Source organism: Urocitellus parryii, chromosome 6, assembly GCF_045843805.1.
Source record: "Urocitellus parryii isolate mUroPar1 chromosome 6, mUroPar1.hap1, whole genome shotgun sequence".
In the NCBI taxonomy this organism is placed as follows: domain Eukaryota; kingdom Metazoa; phylum Chordata; class Mammalia; order Rodentia; family Sciuridae; genus Urocitellus; species Urocitellus parryii.
The window spans coordinates 178778145-178802134 of NC_135536.1; the positions used below are offsets into that span (position 1 = coordinate 178778145).

General features: G+C 42.6%; 1 protein-coding gene across 2 annotated transcripts in view; it reads left to right on the forward strand.

Moving 5' to 3' along the window:
- Rpn2 (ribophorin II) overlaps positions 1 to 23990 on the forward strand; it is a 58479-nt gene extending 34489 nt beyond the window's left edge. Inside the window, exons 10-18 of one of the 2 annotated variants that reach the window (XM_026383205.2) lie at positions 7569 to 7660; positions 9667 to 9781; positions 12474 to 12668; positions 13835 to 13921; positions 15785 to 15880; positions 17331 to 17406; positions 19646 to 19775; positions 21254 to 21301; positions 23907 to 23990. In XM_026383205.2, coding sequence (XP_026238990.2) covers positions 7569 to 7660; positions 9667 to 9781; positions 12474 to 12668; positions 13835 to 13921; positions 15785 to 15880; positions 17331 to 17406; positions 19646 to 19775; positions 21254 to 21301; positions 23907 to 23919 — 852 coding nt within the window. In that variant the 3' untranslated portion in view covers positions 23920 to 23990. The remainder of the gene's footprint in view (positions 1 to 7568; positions 7661 to 9666; positions 9782 to 12473; positions 12669 to 13834; positions 13922 to 15784; positions 15881 to 17330; positions 17407 to 19645; positions 19776 to 21253; positions 21302 to 23906) is intronic. The other variant, XM_026383207.2, reaches the window with a different exon arrangement.

Genomic DNA, 23990 nt, shown 5'->3' on the forward strand with positions numbered 1-23990 from the left:
GAGAGAATTTTTTAATATGTATTTTTTAGTTCTCAGCGGACACAACATCTTTGTTTGTACGTGGTGTTGAGGATCGAACCCGGGCCGCACGCATGCCAGGCGAGCACGCTACCGCTTGAGCCACATCCCCAGCCCCCAAATCATACTTTTTTGGTGTTTGGTTTCCATCTTAGACCACTTAGAAGAAGAAAAGGATGCGGTGGTCTAAAGATGTTTTCCCATGTTCCATGGTCCTTAGAATGGGCTCTGTGGTAATTCACCTTCCAAAGGAAAACCTTGGCTTTATTATTTATTAAATACAGCTTTAATGAGATAATTAACATACCATAAAATGTATCCTTTAAAAGTATACAATACAGTGTTTTTAGTATATTCACAGAGTTGTGCAACCCTGACCAATACCAATTTTATCACCTAAAAAGCAACCCGCCATCTATTAGCAGTCCTTATGCAGTCTCTCTTAATTTGCTTTCTGTCTCTATGGTTTCCTTATTCAGAACATTTCATTAAAAGGAATCATATAATATGTTTCATAGAATGTGTTAATATCCAGCTTTTTTTCCCCCACTGAGCATGGCACTTTTAATTTCATTCATATTGTAGCATGTTTCAGTACTTTATTCTTTTTTATGGCTTAATAATAGTCCATTGTATGGCTATATCACATTTTGTTGATCCTTTCATCAGTCAATGACTATTTGAGCTTCCCTCCACTTCTGTGGGTGTCTGTCTGATGCTAGGAATTGAACCCAGGGCCTCATACTTGCTAAGAATGGGTATTTCCACTTTGGGGCACTTATGAATAATACTGCTCTGGCCATTCATGTACAAGTTTTTGTTTGAACACTTCTTGATTCTTGGAGGCAGATGTTTAGGAATAGAATTGCTGGGTCATGTGGTCACTTTAACTTATTAAAGAAACTAATAGAGTATTTTTCAAAACAGCACTCTCATTTTTACATTCCTACCTGCGTATGTGAGGCTTGTAATTTCTCGGCCTCTTCACCAACACCTCTTATTGTCTGTGTTTTGATCGTAACCATCCTAGCAGGTGTGAAGAGGTATTTTGTGGTTTTGACTTGCACATCCCTGATGGCTAATGATGTTGAGCACCTTTTTGTGTACTGTTGATCATTTCTGTGTCTTCTTTGGAGAAATATCTATTCAGATCATTTGCCCATTTAAAAAAAATATATATTTCAGGGATTGGGGTTGTGGCTCAGCGGTAGAACGCTCACCTAGCACGTGTGAGGCTCTGGGTTCGATCCTCAGCACCACATAAAAATGAATAAATAAGATAAAGGTACTGTATCCAACTACAACTAAAAAATAAAAATATTATATGTATGTTTGTGTATATAATTTCAACCTTATCTTTTTTTTTTTTTTTTTTTTTTTGCCTTTGTTAAGGAGAGCTTTTGTTTTGTTTTTCTGGGAGGGTTCCATTGATTGAACTCAGGGGCACTTGGCCACTGAGCCACATCCCTAGCCCTATTTGTATTTTGTTTAGACACAAGGTCTCACTGAGTTGCTTAGTGCCTCACTGTTGCTGAGGCTGGTTTTGAACTCGAGATCCTCCTGAGCCGCCGGGACTACAGGCGTGTGCCACTGCGCCCAGCTCTGTTGTTATCTTACTATATCATTGACTTATGTGAGTTCTTCATATATTCTGGCTAACAGTCCCTTATCAGATATATGGTTTACAAATATTTTCTCACAGTAGATTGTCTTTTTATTTTCTTAATGTTATCTTTTGTACAAAAGGTTTTGTTTTGTTTTCCTTTTGGTACTAGGGATTGAATCCAGGGGTGCTACACCATTGAGCTACATTCCCACCCCTTTTTATTTTTTGACACAGGGTCATGCTAAGTTACCCAGGCTAGCCTCAAACTTATGATCATCCTGCCATAGTCTCCCCAGTAGCTGAGATTACAGGCATGTGCCTAGCAAGGTTTTAATTTTCTTTTTCTTTTTATTTTGTAGAACTGGGAATTAAACCCAGGAACACTGTACCACTGAACTATATCCTCTTCCCTTTTTTATTTTTTATTTTTGAGACAGGGTCTTGCTAAGTTGCCTAGGCTAGCCACATTATGTGGCTTCTTTTATTGCTCCGTTTGCTTTAAGAGTGGCATACAAACATTTTTCTTTTGAGTGTTTCCAGAGATCTGTTGTAGTGAGATTTTAGCATCCTCCTACCTCCTGATTCTCTGAGCTTACAGTATGCACCACTGTGCTCTTAAGGGTCTTAATTTTGAGACAAAAAAAAAAAATTATTTATTTTTTCTTTTGTTGCTTTGGTATTAGGTGATATAGTTAAGAAACCATTGCCTAATCCAAGGTGGTGTAACAATTTGCTACTGTTTTCTTATATAAGATTTTCTAGTTTTAGCTCTTACACTTAGGTGTCTGACCTGTTTTGATTTAATTTTTGTGTGTAGTAGGGTCCAGGCTCCTTCTGCATGTTATCTCAGCGTGATATATTAAAGACTGTTCTTTCCCTTTTTTTTTTTTTTTTTTTTTTGGTGGTACTGAGTATTGAACCCAGGCTATGTCTCTAGCACCATTCCCTTTTTTTTTTTTTTTTAATTTTGAGAGAGGGTCTTGCCAAGTTGCCCAAGCCAACCTGGAATATACCATCTTCCTGCCTCAACCTCCCATGGAGGTGGGATAGTGGGATACAGGTGAACACAACCACATCCGGCTCACAGTGAATTGTCTCTGTGTTCTTGTCAGAACTCAGTTGACCATAAACATAAGGGTTAATTTCTTGACTCAGAATTCTATCCCATTAATCTGTATTTTTGTCCTTATGCCAGTACCACACTGTCTTGATTACTGTAACAGCTTGGCTTTTTGTAAAATCAAATCTGGTGTTTGTCCAAGTGTTTCTGTGGTTGTTGGGAAAATTATCTAAGTACAAAATAGCAGAGATGGCTAATGGCTGTTGTTCATGCAGTGATAATAGGCCCTTACCAGGCCATTTGCTGCCCTTTTCCTTTCCAGTGATGGAGTACGCATTACAAAATCCCTCTCCCCTTTATCACATTAGAGCTTGTGTGTGTGTGTGTGTGTGTGTGTGTGTGTGTGTGTATGCGTGAGCACTCGCACGTGTGTACACACCCTCTTGACCTCTACCATAAATGTGACTTGACTTTGTAATTTTGTAATAGTCATGTTTAGAGCCTGAGTGAGTCAGTGGTCCTGTTTTCTCTCCCTGGAGATGGCCAATGTTGGCTGGAGCTTTAATGGTGGTTTGGTGTGGAAGCCTGTCATAGTGCTCGCTGACATGGGACTGTCGGGGAAGCGTGGGTTTGGAAGCTTTCATTAGTATTAATTGCCCCTAATGCACCATCATTTTTGACAGTAATAAGCTAAACAGGTTTGTTGCTCCGAGCAGAAAGATTGCATTTCCTGGCGTTAAAACATTTTTTGAGATATGTATGGCATATGGTACAAAGAAAGAATGAGCGTGGTCCCACGTGAAGCAGGCTTAGCAGCACTTAAAGTGGAGAAATAAGTCTTTTGCCTTTTAGGAAAACTAGTCCTATAGTCTGAGTTTAAAGGAAGAAGCTACTAACCAACAGGGATCCTAAAAAGGATCCTACTCTGGGGGTGAGCACTGGAGATTGAACCCAGGGGCACTTCACCACTGAGCTGCATCCACAGCCCTCTTGCTATATTGCTAAAACTGACCTCAAATTTGCTGTCCTGCTTCCTCAGTCTTCTGAGTAGCTGTAAACTGATCTTCTTATTTGGGGAGAATATTGAACCCAGGGGCGCTTAATCACTGAGCTACGTCCCTAGCCCTTTAATATTTTTTTATTTTGAGACAGGGTCTCATTAAATTGCTTAGAGCCTCACTAAGTTCCTGAGGTTGGCTTTGAACTTGTGATCCTCCTGCCTCAGCTTCCCAAGTCACTGGGATTACAGGCATGCACCACCTCGCCTGGCTAAACTGAACTCTTTTTAAAGCAGGGCTTTGTAAGAGTTATGATGAGCCAGGTATATTACAATACACACCAGGAATATTAGCACATGCCTGTAATTCGAGCTGTTTGGGGAAGCTGAGCCAAGAGGATTACAAGTTCAAGGCCAGCCTGGAAAACTTAGCAAAGACCCTGCCTCAAACTGAAATATAAAAAGGTGTGAGGATGTAGCTCAGTGGTAAAGCACCCTTGGATTCAATCCAAAAAAAAAGGGAAGAAAAGACATTATGATGGCTTCTTTTATTGCTCCGTTTGCTTTAAGAGTGGCATACAAACATTTTTTTTTTTCTTTTGAGTGTTTCCAGAGATCTGTTGTAGTGAGATTTTAGGAGCAGAAGGATTTGTTTTAGACTGTTTCCTTTTCATAAACAGCCCTACAGTTTTTCTCTGCAGCAAAGAAAGCTGTTACTTAGGGATCCTTTTAAAACTGGAGTGAGGACAAACCAAAATGACTCCAGTTCACTGCAATACACCCTCTGCTCATGCCATGTGTCTGTAGTCTAGGAATGCTCGCCATGTCTTTAGGAAAACACACACACACAGCAGTCAATTAGCAGGCCTTAGTGGCTGCATTAGTACTAAAAGTTGATAGGAGTCTATGAAAACCCAAAAGTTAGGATACACTGAGGAGCTTAATGCAGTTCTTTGAACAGCTGTTTGTGTATATCCATCTACCAAAAAAGAAACGCGACTGTAACATCACTTTTTTAATACAGAAAAGTATATTTGGAAGACAATATGTGATCTACAATCTCATTGTCTAGGTAATCCCTATATTTTAAAAACAGGAGTGAAATATATAAGTGATTAAATTTTTTTCAGGTGCAGAAAGGTATATAATGCTGCCATCCTATCAATTCAGTCTTCTTTAGAGGAGTCCATTCTTAACAGTTTCCTGTGTACCTTTTAACAAGAGGACGCATGTCACAGTGAACATAAGTGCATCCTTTTTTACATAAAGAGATGAATTTTTCACTTTTGTCACAAAGTAGAAGTTCCCAACTTTACCCTTGGGGGTCTGTTAACTTGAAGGCTACACCATATTCCACCCACCAACTCTATTACCTAGACTTGGTGACAGGCAGTGATGCTTAGTGTAATTCTGCTACTAGACTGGCTGTGTAGTCAAAAGCAAGAAATAACAGCTCCCTCTCTGTCTGTAGGCATCTGCCTTGTTCTTTTAACTGCTCCACAGTAATTCCTAGAGTGCATTATCATTATTTATTTAGCTAGTCTTGTTTATGGGCATGCGATGATGATTTCATGATCACATTTACAAATTCAGTGAATGAGTCCTTAAGAGAATGAGTCATAAGATGAAGAGGGAGTTATGTGGTTAATGTTGATGAAGGTTGTAGGGTAATTAACTGTGAAGACAGATCATTTTTATAGCACGGAGCATTGTTAATTTCCTACCTCTCCCAAAATTGGAGGGCTCCCTATTCTCTAGACTTCCTTCTATCCACTGTTTCCTACTTTCCACTCAGGGAATCGCCCCCAGGCAGGCTTGGATCCTTGTCTTGTGCTTCCATAGCACTTTGTATGTCCCTCCATTAAAGCAGTACCTGGTTACAGTTACGGACAGGAAGTGCATGTTCTCTTCCCTGTCTATCCCCCTGTACTTAGGTGCTCTGCATGGGGTAGGAGGAGAGAGGATGAAAGTGGTCACAGAAGACTATCTTGCTAAAAGCTGGTAGCCTAATTAGAGCTCTTTGGCTATTCTTTGCTTGACTCTTCCACCTGTCTTCAAATGGAAATGCTTAACTTTTCCTTTTCTCTTTACTGAGCTTCGTGCTGTTTTAGAGAACTCCAAGAACAAGGTAGCGGCTGCAAGCTATCTCCTTGGGAGGACTGTTCAACTTGAGGGCCCTTTCTCTGTCATATCACCATTTCCTAGGCTCAATGACAGCCAGGACTGCTAAATAAAATCCAATTGATAGCTGCCTACGTATTCAAACGTAGATGGTAATATCTTTACAGCTTCTGCAATATATCTTTTACATTCTTTTTTTTTTTTTAAGCAAAACAGAATACCCTATTCAACCTGATAATTGAGGCTCTTGTCACAAAATAGTTATTATGAAGGCAGGAGGGAAGGCTGTTCAAAAGAATTAATTGATAGCTATCTTTATCCCTTTTTAACTTTTCTTCTTTGTCCTTGGTTTGAGACTGTCGTACCTTGATAAGACATTTTAGGAAAATGCTGCAGCTGTCCTTCACGTATTTGCCCAGACCACTGTCTTTGTTCCTTGATCCTGACTTTGACTCTGGGTTTGGCAAGGATTTCCTTAAGCGTTATTCTCAAGCCTATCAAATATTTGGAAGACTCACAGATATGTTTGCACATAAAAGTGCCTTGGGTTTGTATAATTTACACGTTCAAACTTAGATTTGAACTCAAAAATTTTCCGTGAATAGACTTTTGGATACTTTATTTATTTTAATCTAATTTTTAAGTTTCTTATGTAGCTCTTTGTGGAAATGTTTATAAAGGAGATATAGAATTCAGAAACTAGGAGATGAAATGGACTCGTTTGTGCATATCACAAACTCCAGATCTCAGTGGCTTAAAACAAAGGTTTACTTTTTGCCCACACTGTGTCTTCAGTGAGTCAGTTGGAGGCTCTGCTTCATGTTGTCCTTCCTCTGAGACCCTGGCTGAAGGAACATACCTCAACCTATGCATTGTCGTGTCCATGTCAGAGGAAATGAATCCTCATGGACTCCTAAAGCTTCCTCCCAGCAGCGGCACAGTTCACTTCTGTTCACATTTCACCGGCCAGAGAGTAGAATTCTGACTCCAGAGGGTAGAATTCTACCCCTTGTGCAGAAGGGGAATGAGAAGTACTTAATAAACTGCACAGACGACTGCCAAGCTTCCTAGTCTCCATGGCAAGTTACAGTGCTGTTTGGTGCAGAATGAGTGCTGGTGAGAAGCTGTATAACAAGGCTCCTAAGCAGGTGGGTTTTGAGTGAGCTTGAATCCTGTCATTTAGTATCAATCTAATCTTGAGCAAGCAGCTTAAACTCTCCAATCTTTAATTTCCTCATCTGAATTAGCCCTACTTTACAGAATTCTCATGAAGATTAAATGAGATTGTCTTTACAAAGCCAATGCCTTCACATAGTAAACACTCAATAAATCTTAGCTGTTAATAGAATTGAGTACTTATTGATTTGAATTACTTAAAGGTTACTGCTTAGAGATTTTTTGCCTTTTTATTTTAAAGTATACATTAAAAGATCTCCTTTTTCTTTTTCTTTTTAAATATGTACCATCCAACCAAAGCCAGAGAAGGAAAGAAGAGATAAGGAGTTGCTTTTTTAGGCTTCAGGATAGGAGAGGTGGGACAGACTTCTTTGCTGGGCCAGTTTTACTATGATCCTTGAAGCTGCTATCTAGATCCCTAGCAAACTGTCCCCCCCACCCCTTGCAAAAAAAAAGGAAAGAAAAAGCACTCTGCCATATCCATATATATAAAATATGCTTTTACCTTTTTAAGAGTAGGAAACTTAGGATATACAGTTAATTTTTTGTATACCTACCAGTTGACTATTGTCTTCTATATTTTGTTCCAGCTCAGAGTAAAGATTTCCACTGAAGTTGGCATCACAAATGTCGATCTTTCCACTGTGGATAAGGATCAGAGCATTGCACCCAAAACCACCCGGTAGGTGGGATACCATGTGGGCACAGGGGAACCCCAGGCTCCAGAGCTAAGAAGAACGTGCCTGGGACTGCACCCTTCTGGTGGCGTTTCTGTGTCAGCAGTGATCCGCCTTCACCCCAAATTCAAGAGGCTCTATTCTAGCAGTACTGGTCCAGAGATTCTGGTTAGCATCTAAGCAGATTTGGGGGTTGTCTGTAGCGGTGTTCATTTCATAAGCAAATTATTTATTGCAAGTCCACATGAGGAGACGAAGGGCATTACCTCAGGATGTAAGTGTGAGTTGGTTGACTGTGTCATTACAGCTTCCTCAGGGAAGGAAGCAGAATATTCATTTACCTTCTTTTTTATAATTATCTTATCTTTACACAGGAATAAATTTGCTTTAGATGGCTTCATGGCAATTCTTTCTAGCCTGTGGTGGGTTTGAAATCAGTTGGGAGCTTCATAGGTCCTTAGAACTGAGATGTCAGTACCCAGCCAGCACTAAGGCTACAATTTCCTTTCCCCTCCGTGGCAGGTATTACTGCATCATAGCATTTTTTTTCTACTGAACTCAAACATAGCCTCGGGATATTAACAATTGATCAGAGTTGGATCAGAATGTTGTATGAAGCCTATTGGCAATCCTTCCCCAAACCCTTAGGAGGTAGTCATCAAAATCTCTGGGAATAGTTCAGATCCCAGCTTTACTTAGCTGGGATGACTGTATAGGCCAGAAGAGAATAGGTCAACCCTGGAAGCCTGTTTCTTTTTCTTTGGGGGCAGGGTCTATCTAAGTCACCCAGACTGGTCCCAAACTTGTAGTCCTCCCACCTTAGCCTCCCTGGTTGCTTGGGATTATAGGCATGTGCTGCCCACATTCAGCCTGAAGGCCATTTTGAAGATGGGGTGTTAGCCAGAGCCTGGGAACCTGTAGGCTGGTCTTCCTGTCTCTGGCTTGGTTGTCTTTGTAGTGATGGAGGAGAGAAGAGTAATACTTGAGAACCCACTGAATAATGTCTGAGAGTGCTTTGCAAAGTTTAATTCTCTATGTAAATGAGAATTTGTCTTCATGAGTAAATATAAGTTCAGAGAACAAAATAAAGCTGTGTATGAGCTTTATAACTGTTAAGCCTATTTATCTGCTGGCCATCTTATACTAAAATCTCAGGAGATAAATCTGAAAAGGACAGTTTTCTCATTAAGCCTGCCTTTTGAGAAAGGGACTTTTTAAAACCCAATTTCATGGCAGAAAAATAAATTGAAACAGTATCCAGGAAAAAAATATATAAAAAAAAAAATTAGTGGGGCTGGGGTTGTGGCTCAGCTGTAGAGCACTCGCCTAGCACGTGCAAGGCCCTGGGTTCGATCCTCAGCACCACATAAAAACAAATAAATAAAAACAAAGGTATTGTGTCCAACTACAACAAAGAATATTAAAAAAAAAAAAAAAAGTAATAACTCCAAGTTCCCGGCTCTCTTTTGCCCCCTTCTTCCCCTTGTCTCCCAACCTTGCTCACATACACTTCTGGCATCAATCCTGGGATGATTTCTCCTGCAATTTCGACAGCCAGCTCGTAGTCCACCTGTGTTCCTACAGAGGTACACGTGAGCTCCACCAGCTCCAGACTTGGTTGAATTTAGAGCTCATTCCTTGAAGTAAAAGCCTCCAGACATCTTCACAGAGCATTTTTTCTATACCCTGATAAAAGTTTTCTCTGTGCTTTTCTCAGTCCTGGCGTGGGGGCTGGGGTGTAGCCTAGTGGTAGAGCATTTGCCTGGTATGTGCAAGGCCCTGGGTTTGGTCTCTAGCAGGGCAAAAAAAAAAAAAAAAAAAACAGAAACAAAAAAAAGTTCCCAGTCCTGACTTTACCAGCCCACTCTGCCCCAGCTACATTTATCTGTCCATCGCAGAAGGGGGACAGCGGGAGAGGGAGGAGTAGGCAGTGAAGGGAGGAGTGCATTCTTTGCCTGTTCTCAGATATGCAGAGCCTGTCTGAAGACCCGTTGTGTAATGTGTCTTTCAGGGTGACCTATCCAGCCAAAGCCAAGGGTACATTCATCGCAGACAGCCACCAGAACTTTGCCTTATTCTTCCAGCTGGTAGATGTGAACACTGGTGCTGAACTCACTCCTCACCAGGTCAGACAGAAGCCCTGACCACTTTCACAGCCTGAAACACGAGTGCACACTTGAGTACTGATGTAGTATATGACTTGGATAAGAGAAATGCCATGTGCCTGTTTTTCCCTCTGGACTCTGATCCCTGATAGTCAACCAAGTTCTCCCACATCAGAATTGTAACCTTTCACCTCAAACTTTTTTTTTTTTTTGCAGCACTAGGGTTTGAACCCAGGAGCATTCTATTGAGCTACATTCCCAGCCTTTTTTATTTTTTATTTTGAGACTCAGAGTCTCATTAAGTTAGTTTCCTGGCTGGTCTTAAATGTGGTCTTCCTGCCTCAGCCTCCCAAGTAGCTGAGATGACTGGTATGCACCACTGCATCCAGTTTATATACTTTTTTTAAAAAAGGATTAGCTGGTATTAGGAAGGCAGATTAACATTTAGTTGAGGCTTTTAAATGCTCGATTTTTTTTTTTAAGGAATATTTAGAAATAATTTTACAAAAAAGAAAACCTAGGTATAGAACCCAAAGCATTTGTTGTTGTTCTGGCCAAAGCAGATTTTCTGTAATGAGACTCTGAAGAACGGCCCATTTTAACTTCTGCCTGGTTTTTCTAAAAGCAGTAGGCCAGGCTCAGTGGTACATGCCTGAAATCCCAGTGACTCAGAAGGCTGAGCAAAGGATCACAAATTTCAGGCCAGCCTCAGCAACTCAGAAAGACCCTGTCTCAAAATAAAAAATAAACAGTACTGGGGATGTAACTTAGTGGTGAAGCACCCCTGGGTTCAGTCTCCAGTACCAAAATAAAATAAAATAAAAGCAGTAGGTTTTGGTTTTTTTAATATATAAAATGAAAAATTTTATATATGAAATTATTATTGTTATTATTTTATTATTATTTTACATATATTTTTATATATAAAATAGTAATTATTATTATTATTATTTTATATATAATAATTTTATATATAAAATAATAATTTTTCATTATTATTTGAAAGATTTTCAAACCACATGCCCTTCCCCAGGAACTTAATAAAGCCCCTTGTCCTCAGGCACTTCCCCCTACATCATCCCCTGGATTGAAAAGGATTCCTGGCCCCACCATGCACATGATTACAAAGGAAAATTCAGATGAATACTTTGAGTGCTTAAAGACAAAGAATAAGACCCTTCAGGTTTGGCTTGGGTGCTCTACACCAATGCTTTAACAAAAACGGCAGGCTGTGTCCATGCTAAGAGGTGACTTCAGAGCTGGAATGAATAGATTTACTTGCAAACTTCTTGCTTTCTGTTTCTCATAACTGCAGCCAGAGCACCTGTCCCTAGGACCAGGGTCCATAGCTAAGTGACCTTTAAGCACTTCAACTTCTTAGCCTTTTCTAGTTCTCTCCCAGATTGACATGTGCCAACCAAACAGCACACTGGAAGAGACTAAGAAAAGAAGAAATTATAAAATTTAGTGGTAGGGTTAGGGTTAGGGCAGGGAGAGTTAGTTAGGAAACATAACTTTAACAGAATGCTTGTTTCCTCCCAGTTCTCTTTGGGAAGCCATGGCTCAGAGACCTCCCAGGTAGAGGTAATATTTTACATGAGCTTAGCAGCCACTTGTACTTAACTGTGATAAGAGGAAGGAAGATCAGCATCCGGACTCGTTCCTGGCCAAGACTAATTGCTGCAGTCAGGATGCTTCACTAGGCTCCTTTCCCTAAATAATTTGATGTTTATTCTTTGTTGCCCAGGTGTAGAGTAACAAATGAGTCATACCTTTTCTTTAGATGTAACACTAGCTGTGTGACTGTGGGCAACTCATTTAATGCTAAGGCTTCTGATCTGTTAACTGGAACCATCCTATCTGCCTTGTTGAATTCTTTATGTTGAAACTCTTGAAAGAATGGTTTTGGGTGGACTTTAAATTTTGCAGCCATTCTAAAGTGCAAAACCCCTAGTTTCTTATGCCATTGGGAGGATAAAGTGATTAGACTCAGTTTCATTATGCTGAGAACACGGTTGGCTGTGGTTTGGTGACCAGCTGGTGTATACTGGGCCCTGCACTATATGCTTTGCATTTGTTATTGCATATCTTCACACAGAGATACCATATGCAGAAGATAATTTTTCTGCTTTAAAGAGGAAGAAATCAAGGTGCAAGGAAGTTAAGTAACCTGCTGGCTAATAAGCAGTGGAGCCCAGCTCTGTCTTCAGAGCCAGGGCTCTGTGACACCAGGTTGCTATGTTTGATTAGAACTCTGCCTTGCCATGGACACCCAAGCCTCCTCCACTAAATCTTTAGCTGGAGGCACCAGGAAATTGAAAATGGGCCTCTTACAGTTCCACCTCATTTCCCTTCTTTTCACCCTCTGGTGAAGGAGTTAATTGGGCAGCAAAGTGGCCAAAAGGCTGCAGGAAGAAGAAATTGCTGCAATAGCAAAGGGCTTAAATCATTCGCAAACTGAGCATTCAGCCTTCAGGCCTCACGAATTGGCTGGACTTCTGAGTTAATTTCTTTCCTCAGACCAGAAAGAGTTGTCCCGGAGCTAGTAACTAGGTTGGGATGGCCAGTTCTTTTACTCTCCAGCACAGGTCTGGCAGATCCCAGAGCTCTCAGTGTCACAAAAAAGCTAACTCTGCTGCCTGGCCAATATGACATTGGGCCCCCCAGAGAGTTCTGAGACGATCAGGTGAGCAGTGTTCTTTGTTCCCGCTAGACATTTGTCCGACTCCACAACCAGAAGACTGGCCAGGAAGTGGTGTTTGTCGCTGAGCCAGACAGCAAGAACGTGTACAGGTTCGAACTAGACACCTCTGAGAGGAAGATCGAGTTTGACTCCGCCTCAGGCACCTATACTCTCTACTTAATCATTGGAGATGCCACTTTGAAGAACCCAATCCTCTGGAATGTGGTATGTGCCTGAATGCACACTAACCCCCCTGAGCAGCCATGCTGTGGCCAGACACAGACGGCTCCCTTCAGGGACACAGGACTCTTGGTCCTAGCCCCACTGTGCCTCACATGGGATAACGAGCATCATGAGGGGAGGTGCTCTGTCCTGGCTCTATAAATAGTTCTAGGGTCATCCACATGGCTTGGCGCATAGTAGGTGTTTAATGTAGTCTTGGTGAATGAATGAAAGTAAATTTACCCTCAGGAGTTTTAGTGATTTGAAAATTTCTATGATTATCAATACTGGAAGGAGGTTTCTGCAAGGCAGCCTGAGGGATACAGATATAAAAGATAAGGCCCTGGCCTTTGAGATATGGTGTAGCCTTATGGGAGGGAAAAGATTTGAATTCTGGTAACAGTTCAGGAAGGTGCAGGCCAAGGATTTGTAGGACTGGAGAATGCTAATAAATGATGGCCAGCATTGGTGTAGACTGTGGGTTTACACAATCATCCTCATCCCCACACACCTTACTTTGGGCAGGTGGGATTACAGAAAACTTCTTAACACACTGGTTTTTGAATGAGGGAGGAAGAAAGGCTTGTTGGAATAGTCTGGGGGCTGTGGGTTGATGAGGAAGCTTGGGAGCAGTTCTGCTTTTGGAGCCCTGAACCCTAAAGAGAACAGTCGGGGAAGAGGGTGGAAAGGTGGCGGAAGCCAGATTGGAGCCTCAGCTGTTGACTGGTCCATGTGCAGGACAAAGGGACAGCTCTATTTTCTTGTTATGTTCAAGGCTCCCTCTTTGGACTTTGGGATGCATTTTGTAAAAGAGGATATTTTCATTTCTGCAGTGTGTGTTTTACAAAATCACACTTCCTAGGGACACCAAGCAGTTTCTAATGGCAACTGAAACAGCCAGTGTACCAGCTGGGATTTTTGCATTAAGCAGCTCTATTGGGTTTTCTCTACCATACTGGTTGAAAATTGGAACTCTTGCTCTAAAAAGCATTTTTAACAAATACTTGTTTTGTCCTTGAAATTTTTACTGCCTCATTTTGTTGACTAATAGGTGTGATTGGGTCTCTTGAGCTTTTTTTCATTCAGTTCTGGTCCTTATCAGGGTCCTGCTAGGGAGTTCTCCCCTGCTTCTCCACTCTTTGCCTCTACAGACTGCCTTTATTTTTTAGGCTGATGTGGTCATCAAGTTCCCTGAAGAAGAAGCTCCCTCGACTGTCCTGTCTCAGAACCTTTTCACCCCGAAACAGGAAATTCAGGTACATCCCAAAGGCCTTATCCACTAACATGGAGGAGAAATGAGTGCAATGAGGAAGGGCAGCAAGCGCCTGTATTCTGGCTCTGGGCTCTCTTTTAACCTGTTCATATGGTATTTGATAGTTTGAGCCTCACCGCCTGTGCATTGGGCAGGGCAAATACCAGTCTCATCCTCAAGCTAAAGAGGTTCAGAGAATAGTATGGAGCTCCCAGAAAGTTGGAGATGAAGTCAGAACCTGAGTCTGTTTCCAGATGTGCAGGGGGCTCAGCCCTCCAGATACCACTGGGCGGTCACAGGCACAGATGCATTGTCCTCTCTGCTCCTGCGTAAATCAGGGCCGACCGGTGGGAAAGCTGCTGGGAGCAGGGCTTTCCAGGCAAGTCCTTCTGTTCCAGGGCTTCCCTTCCTTACAGTACCAACTTGAGCAAGCCCAGCCACAGGACTGCTGTGAGAGTCCAAATGGACAATGGATAAGAAAAGAAGCTTGGAAATGTTTCTGAAAGCTCTTTGCAAAGTAAACCCAATAAATGCTATAAACAATTTAGGTACCAGTTAAGGAAACAGGTGGATCCGCCAGTGGACTATATTTTATAGTCAGGAGAAATGTTCCAACATGGAAAACTACGTATGAATTAATGTGAAGTGTTAAAAGGCAACAGCTTGCCCTCATTTCACTATTGAAAAAGGACAAGGGTAGAGCAGCAGGATTCTTTCTAAAACTTGAAAGAACACAGTTTTAAGAACGTAAAGCCCGGCTAACAGAAGGTACAGTGTGGTATCAAAGGTGGAGGAGGCGGCAGCATGGAGTGTTAGAAACCCCTTAATGGCAGTGGCAAAACAAAGAGGAGCTGAGGTGAAAATGGAGGAGCGGGAGTCTCCCATGGGGCTCTCACCTGGCCCAGGGTTGGCTGAGCACGGGTAAGTGGAAAAGAGAGCCACCATCTATTCACTGGATGAAAATCTTCAAAAGAGAGAAAATAGCTCAGTTTATATATATGCATTACTGCTCGTGGAGCATAGTCACGTGCCCTGCTCCATTTGATCCTCATGACAGTTCCAAGTCACCCCTGTTTTCCAGCTGGAAACTGAGGCAAAGAGTGGTAAAGTGACTTGCCCCTGGTCTCACAGCTGAACACAGGAATATGGGCCTAAGTTAAAGTCTCTGGACTCTTGTCCGTCACCACTTCCACTAGGTCAAGTAGTTTAGGTGAACTTCCTGAAGATTATTCATGTTGATTCTCTCAGCAGGCAAAACAAATATCAAAGGAGTGCTTGCCCAGCCTTCTGATTTTTTTGGAAATCAGGTAGAACAAATAAAGGAGAAAGATTATTGAGACTAGCCCCAGAACTTGGACTAGGGGAGAGGCTGTCGAGGTGGGGTTGGGACCTCCTGAAGTGAGGCTGTGTTAAATATTAAAAGGGGTGAAGTTGTCAACAGTTAGCTCCCTGAAGCGGGGCAGTAGTATAAGACTTAGGGACCCAGATGCCACCTAGGAACCCAGAATCCTGACCTGGGTAACACCTAAGCCATCCACATGTGCCCATCTACCTGGGTACCCTTTTTGACACAGCCAAATGCCACTTTATGGGTTGCATTCTCCAGTTTGTAGATTGTAGTTTTTAAGGTAGAGAAGGGGTTGGCCAAGTGGTGAGCCCACGGTGTCTTGGGAGGTACACTTCTAGAATCAGAAACCAGCGTTGAGAAGAGGCAAAAGGCCAAGTGGCTACTTGTTGTCGGGAGGCTTTAGCCCCTGGGAGGCATTTCCTCTTAATAATGGTCAGTGATGCTTTGATTCCTGTTGCACATGGCAGACTGCAGGGAAGGGCACATTCTGAAAGCTTTCCGTGTGTCTTCTCTTGGCAGCACCTGTTCCGAGAGCCTGAGAAGAGGCCCCCCACCGTGGTGTCCAATACATTCACTGCCCTCATCCTTTCGCCCTTGCTCCTGCTCTTTGCTCTGGTGAGTCGCCATAATTAGCATGGGCAGCGTGTGTCTGGCGCCAGACTCGGCAGATGTAGCCATTCCAAAGGAGGCTTTGTGCTCTGGCCTCAGCACAGCTCCAGAGGGGTCCAGCAGCTGTGACCTGAACTGATGGTCAAAAAATTTTAGAATAACCAAATTCCCCACTATGGGGGAGTGGCCAAATAAATTGATCCATTAATAAGGGGGCATGAGAAAGTTCCTAATAGCCACTGAAAGTGAAGTGTATGGACTGTGGTGCTGCATAGTAGGGTTCAGATGCGATCAAGTGTGGAAAAAGCAAGGCCTAGTGCTGATAGCTATGAAGAATAGAGAACAGAGGCCGCACATTCCAGCTCTATTTAGAGCATAAAACTGGAAACAGCCTATGGTTCTCATGAAAGCAAGTGTTAATTAGTAAGCCCATCCGACAGAGTAGCACACTCTCGGGAACAGAGGGGTAGATTTACACTCATAGGACAAGACGGCCAAATGGATTACTGAGTGTGGAAGACAGAGGATAGGATAGCATGTTTATGTGATGCTTTGTGGAATTTTTTTAAAAAATATGTATTAACTTTGGTCACCTGAGGAGAGGACATTTTGGAGAATACAAAAGAAGGAAACTTTTACATTTTATACTCTATTGTATTGTTTGCATATATATTTTTCTCTCTTTCTTTTTTGGGGGGTTGCTGGGGATTGAACCCAGTCCTTGTGCATGTGAGGCAAGCAGTCTACCAACTGAGCTATGTCCCCAGCCCCTGTATATTTTTTAACTAATTAATTGGTTTCTCTTTTGTTTCCCTTTTAAAATCATAAATGTAGATATATATCCTCAGGGTTCAGAGAATTTTGAGGAAAAAAACTCATTAGATAGATCTTACTTTTTGGAAAGTTGCCTGTGTTCCTATTTGTTGATTTTAACAAAATAATTTTTGGTTTATCTAAATCTAGAAGCATGCCACAAGCTTCCAGAAACCAGACCTGAGGTGTGAGCCACTATTCTTGTATCTGAGCATCAGGATTTCAGAAGGCATAGAACCCGTGCCTGCGGCCGCCAGCTATCAGCGGGTTCATCCCTCCAGTTCTTACAGAACTTGGTGGAAGCGTCAGTTACTTTATCATAACTGCATCTTCTGACTTGCCAGCTTTATGGTTCTACCTGTTTTAAAACAGAATGGTTTACTGGCTTTAAAAATGATGTACAGGGTTGAGTTACTCAAGCACAGTTGCGAGCAGGTGCTATGACACCTTTCTACCAAAAAAGGGAACATTTTTTCCTGAGGGTTTATAACAGGGTAGTTGTCACTTAGAAATATTCCCTTTTTCCAGTTTGCATGAACTTTTAAGCCCTGAGGACTATTCATTGGATGAGCATTGGCATGGCATGTGTAGCCTTTCTTTCAAGTTCTAATATCTTTTTAATTTATTTCTCCACATCCTTCAGTGGATCCGGATTGGTGCCAATATCTCCAACTTCACTTTTGCTCCTAGCACAATTATCTTTCACCTGGGACATGCTGGTAAGTGCTCCAGGCTGCTAATTCCATTTAACCTCCTCTGACATTTTGCCTGCCCACGCAAAAGCCCTGTTAAGTAGACCCACAACCTATTAACTATAATGACTTAATAGCATAACATTTCCCTCTTCCTCCTGGCCTTTTTAAGACAGTTAATATGATGATAAACCTGTTTGGCCCATCAGCTTAGAACAGCTGTCATTATATTGGGCTTCATTGTACTAGGAGGCTGTTGGCAGGCCATTTACCCTCATTTAATAGCCCTGTTCATTTCCAGAGATTACTCACTTATCGTATCTTTACACCAAGCCATCTTCCTGGATGAAGAGCATTAATGCAGTTTCCAAAGGTTATCTTTCCCCACCGCATCGATCTTTACATTTGCTGGCGGCTCTGTCTGGACAGTAATAGAAAACAGTCCCTTATGTAGTCAGACATGCTGTCCTGTATTGTTCTCTTGAGAACTTGGGACCTAAATAGCCTGAACATAATGAGACAGTAAATTCACAAATCAGTTAAGTATTTCTGAGTCTTTGACACTATTGGATCAGTGTTCCCTTGCATCTCACTGAGACTTCAATATTTTTTAATTCCTTTGCCTCTTTTGGGAGTCATCATCTCTACATCCATAATATATGGCTTCTGGAGGGGTCCATGAACGAATCCCTTGAAATTCAGGCAAATGTGCGTCTATATTTTTCTGGGAAAGAGAGTCCATAACTTTGATCAGATTCTCACAGTGGCATGACCTCAGAAATGGCCAAGAATCCTTGCTGTAGTTATCTGTCATGCTTCTGGGCAAAATTGACAGAATGACCTTTCTCTCCAGCTTAGCTACTGCATTTGAATGATAGCCCTCCTGGGTCAGTCTGAGAACAAAACCTGCATATAAATTTGTTGAGAGACATGATTTTTCTTACTAGTATGCTTTTTGTGCATATTTCCTTGTTTGATTTTCATTGCAACCCTGGTGGAAGTGATTGGGGCAGAAATTATGATCCCATTTGACAGGTGAGAGAATTTGGAAACAGAAATTAAGAGACTGGTGAGGGCGGAGCCTGGACCAGAACCCAGGGCTCTGAGTGCTTTTTGTCCCTTCCTAGTCACAGTAGCAAATCATCCTTAATGTTCTTTTGTTTTTGTTTTTAGAGATGGGGGTCTCAGCCTGTGTTCTCCAGGCTGCTCTTGAATTCCTGGCTCAGGGGATCCTCCTACCTCAGCCTTCCAAGTGCTGGGATTTCTGGCACATTCTACCGCATTCAGCTTCCTTAACATGTATTTAATAAGAAGGAAATAACTCATTTGTTTATATCCTGCATACTTCCATTAAGAATTCAAAAAATAAAGGCAGTGGCTCATGCCTGTAATCCCAACTACTTGGGAGGCTGAGGTGGGAGGATCATAAGTTCAAGGTCAGCCTGGGCAACTTAGTGAGACCCTGCCTCAAAATAAAATTTAAAAAGAAAACAAAACAATGGTGGAGTGCTTGCCTAGCATGAGCAAGGCCCTGGATTTGATCCGCTGTACTGCATAGTACCGGGGATCGAAGCCAGGGGTACTTTGCCATTGAGCTACATCCCCAGCCCTTTTCATTTTTTATTCTCAGCCAAGGTCTCTCTGAATTGCCAAGACTGAACTTGTGATCGTTTTCCCTCAGCCTCCCAAGTATCTGGGACTATAGGTATATAGCACCAGACCCAGCTTAAAGAAAAGAATTTTAAAAACTAAGTTTTTTTTTGTTTTTTTTTTTTTTTTTCCGTACTGGGGATTGAACCAAAGGTGCTTTACCATGAGCCACATCCCCAGCCCTTTTTATTTTTTATTTTGAGATAGGGTCTTGCTAAGTTGCCAAGGGCTTCGCTAAGTTGCTGAGGCTGACTTTGAACTTGCAGTCCTCCTGCCTGTGTATCCCAAGTTGCTGGGATTATAGGTATGCATCACCGTGCCAGGCAATGGTAAAGTTTTAAGGGAAACAAAACCCGTGTTAAAGAACAGAAATAGATGTGAGCAAGACTATGGATTGAAATAAAATAGTTGAAGTCTAACTTTTGGTTCTGAATTTCTTGGTAGCCAGGGCTGAGGAAGTTATCTACTTTCTGGCATTAAATAAAAGGGATGAAACAAACTAAAACTAATCTGGAAATACAGTCCGTTTCCTGACCCAGCAGTCCACTGCTTCCAAGTCCCTTCCACCCAGAGCACCATCAGCTTTCATTAACTGGGCCTTTTGACTCCTCTGCAGCTATGCTGGGGCTCATGTATGTCTATTGGACTCAGCTCAACATGTTCCAGACCCTGAAGTACCTGGCCATCCTGGGCAGCGTGACATTTCTGGCTGGCAATCGGATGTTGGCCCAGCAGGCAGTCAAGAGGTAAGGCCAGGGCTGGGCTGGGGCCCCGGGGTAGGATTAGATGTATTGGTTAGCTCTGCCAGGCCAAATCGAGACCAAGGATATGTGGCAACAAGATTCATTTCTTAAGGGCAATTCTGACTGTTTAATCCAGCTCAATACAGAAGCCATAGAATGTTTTAAGTCAGTAAAGGGCCTTTAATGATCAGCCATAGATCTATTAAAAGCATAATTATTTATATCACTACTCATTGGAATGAAAGAGGAAAGTAATTGCTATATGTAGATTAAAATGGGCTAGAATATGTGATAAACGGTTGTTTTCTGTCTGGCTGTGTAAAAATCCTCCTCTCTGGTAACAGGATTCTGCCCTTCCCCTCCCTCACACCCCTAAGGTGACACCTGGAGTCTAGCCTGTGTGTGAGGTCTGTGTTCTTCCCACAGAAGCTGCACAGGTTTTGCAGGGGGCTCCCAGTAGGGAGCATCCACCCAGGAGCCCACACACTACCCAAGAACCAGACAGGCTAAGAGTCAGACCTTGACGTGATGGCAGCTTGCTGGCAGCTCGACTTTCAGAACAGAATTGGAGGCAAATTTAAATGTCACATAGGTGTTTCTCATTGATTTGGCTTTATTAGAACCTGGGTGATTTCAATCACGCAAAGGCCAATAGGAAAAGGTCAAAATTGCTTTCCCCTTTGGAAGAAATCATTTTCAGACATGCCCTGCTTTCTCCTCTCCGAGACTTCTGCTATCAGAATGGAACTCAATATCATGCCCTCCAACACTGCTGCCAATTAGGTTGGTCAGAGCTGGGAGAGGTTTTCTCAAGGAGACCATTAGTGGGTGAGAGAAGCAAAGGTCTCCTCTCTCCCCAGTTTCCACTGTGAACTTTTTGAGGGCCTCACTCTGGAGAGTGGTGCAGGCATGCTCTTTGGCTTCCCCAGAGTAATCCAGGTCCCCCAGAGCTCTATTTGACACCAGCAGTGGTGGCTTGTTCCTTTTTTGATCCCTTCACAGCCTTTACTTGATGGCTATGCAATGCAGCTAGAAAGCCCGGGACTCCGAAGTTTTCCCAGAGCAGAGCCTGTTCCCTTGCAGCAACCAGTCTGGGCCCCCAGGGAGCCAGCTGTGCTCTGCTAACTTTTCTTTTCTGGAATTTGCTCACAAGACAGAACAGGGGAGAACAGGGGAGAAACCACTTGACCTAGATGCTGCTTACCAGTTCCTAATCTGAAATCCTAAAGTTGTGTGCATTTTCTGGGGGGAGAGACCATTGTTTTTAACAGAATCCCAAGAGGATCAGTAACTCCTCACACACACACACACACACACACACACACACACACACAAACACACACACACACATGCATCCTGTAAGTCCTGAAGAATCAGTGGCCTTAATAGAAGCTCTGGTTGGGTGTTTGCCATTTCCTACTTCAGCTTATTTCTCCTCTCACTGTCCTTTCTTGATTCTCAAACCCTCTTTCCTTTGGCAGGATCGCTGCAGAGCAGAGCAGTAGATTGGCAAAATATAGGACACTACGGTAAAGATGAAGGGTGGACGCATCCCAGGACTAGGGTCCCTTTCCCATTTTGCCTTCCTCATGCATGTCAGTTATTTGATTGAGTTTTTGGCCCATTCATTCCTCCCTTCCCCTCCCTATGCCAAAGCCAATTCCAAGGCCATTTTATAATCTGCTGGAAGAGGTTATGGCTGGACCAGGGCAGAAGCTGCCTGAGGAAGCCCAGCTGGAGCAACTTTGGCCTGGCTCTGACTGCAAGAGATGCCATCCTTCCTTGTGTCCCGAAGGGTATTGATTTATATGTAACAGCCTCTCTGTGTTCATAGCAGAGCAGGATTGAAGATAAAACAAGTCCAACCTTGGACATTTTAAAAGGGACCCCATCCAAGACGCTTAAATTTATTAAATGGTGGTCCCATGGCAAATCCTGGCACACCTTGTCACTGTTTCTAGGCCTTTCCAAAACCCTAATCTCTAGTTGGGCCAAACAGTGTGGTTTGGTGAGGCTGAATTATGCAGGATCAAGGGCACAGATGAAAGCCAGCAGCAGAGTCCCAGTTCTTAGCGTGCAGGGTGCGGTTCAGGGCCGCTCCCTATGTGACTGACAGTGCTAATGCTCTCCAGGGGTTGGTCCTGGGATGAGTATGGCAGGGAGGCAAGGTGTAGGGAAGGAAGGACAGAGAGTGCCTGCAGCTTCATAGATCTAGATAGAGGTGGACAAGAGGTTTCCCTGAGGGGCCAGAACCCTTATCTCTGGCACTGTTGTGTGAAAACAGCCATAGACCATGTAAACAAGTGGATGTGGTTGTATCTCCATAAAATTATTTACCAAAACTGGTGCTGGGCTGGATTTGGTCTGCATGACGTAGTTGGCTGATCCCTGCTCTAGACCAAGAAAGGATAGGGAGGTATTTGGATTTATGAGTCATGTCCCCTCTTATCCCTTGCCTTGGAAATGGCTTTCTATGCAAAAGCAACTAAACCATCTAATTTTTTATCCTCTGAAAATAGGAAATCAACAAAAGCATAGGATTTAGAGCCCTTTCACTGATGTGTGAACATCGGCTGGGTCACCTAGTCCCCATCGTAGAAAAAAAACTGAATTTATTTTGGCTTTTTTTCCCCAAGTTTAACTGAGGTGTAATTTACATAGAGTAAAATTCACTTGTGTGTGTGGGTATAATTCTATGATTCTTAAAAAGCATATGTGGTTATACAGCTACCATCTCAATCAAGACAGAGACTTTCCCACACTTTTAGAAGTTTCTGTTGGCCCCTTTTGTAGGCAGCCCTCTCTCCCTACCAGTATCCCCTGGCCTTACTTATTTGGTTGTGTCCTAAATTATACTTGTTCTGTCTGCAGTTTGCTTTCAGAACTAGTCCTTCCTGCTCTATGCTGAGTTCTTTAATTCTTTACCCTGAATTCATATTTCTCCCTTGATTTTCAGATTGTCCCATATCATATAGCTTGAGGGAGAAGAAAGTCATTTGATCATTTGAATATTTGGGACTTTCTGAGGTTGGGACCTAGTGTTTAGGTTTACCCCCTGGTACGTGAAGACTTGTAGTTGATCTGAAGACAGACACTGATATGAGCGACCATAACAGAGGGCATTCTTCTTAGTCAAGATTGAGGCTAGGGGGCCACTGCCCTTCTTCTGTTCTTATTTCTCACTCATGCTGTCCCTTCTGCAGAAACTTTTTTAAGCACACACATTTTAATGTACCTGGTATCTCTGAACATTGTTAAAGAGTTAGGAGCACACAGTCTTGCCCCCAAGCTTAGCTTCATGCCTATGTGTGCCCCTGGGAACTGTTTTGGTAATTGACCTGGACCCTCCATTCTGCAAGACTGTGACATCACTGTATGTAGTCCCCACCACAGGGCCTAGTCCCGCTAAGGATGGTGGGTGTGCAGCGCCCCACCCCCTTCACTGGAGCCTGCCTCAACCAATTGGTTTCTTACTGCTCTCAGCGCCAGGTAACAGATCTGTCTAGATGATCCTTTTTGCTTCTGTGTTTCCCCATTGTTGAGTCCAGGGAAAACCAAAGGGACAGAGGGAATAAAGACATAGAGAGGTTTTTATCCCATCTTAAAATGTTTCTGAGTAACTCTCATTTTTGAGAATTACTCTGTGTTTAGATGCTGGGTCTGACTCTAGGTAAGAACATGGCCACGTGGCAGGAATGTGGTGCAGGATACTGTCCTCCAAGCTGCAGAAGGGCCACATGTTGGTTGGCAGATGTGGAATCTGGGAGATTGACAGTAAACATTCTTTAAACCCCCCGCTCTGTTTTGCTAGTTGGAACTTGCACTTTTTGGCCTTGTACTGTGAGAGGTGTGCCTGGAATTACCTCATCTCCTGTATTTTCACATAAACTTTCTTAGTTCTAAAGTTTGTTTCATTGTTTCTAAGTTATCATCAGCTTCAGTTATGAATTAGCTGCCTTACATTTCTTTTGTGAGACGAGATGGGGCATAACTGAATAAAACCAATGATTATTCCCTTATAAATGGGACCTTGTGGTGGGAGAGTGCCTTGGTCTCTGTTGTTACCAGTTAGGAGCTGTAACAGTGAGTCAGAAACTTCAGTAATTTTGTGTTTTCTCTTCATTTTTCTTTCAGAACAGCACATTAGTTCCAGAAAAAGGATGGAAATTTTGAAAACTGAAGTGAATGTCAAGAGAAGGAGTCAAGAACAATTCACAA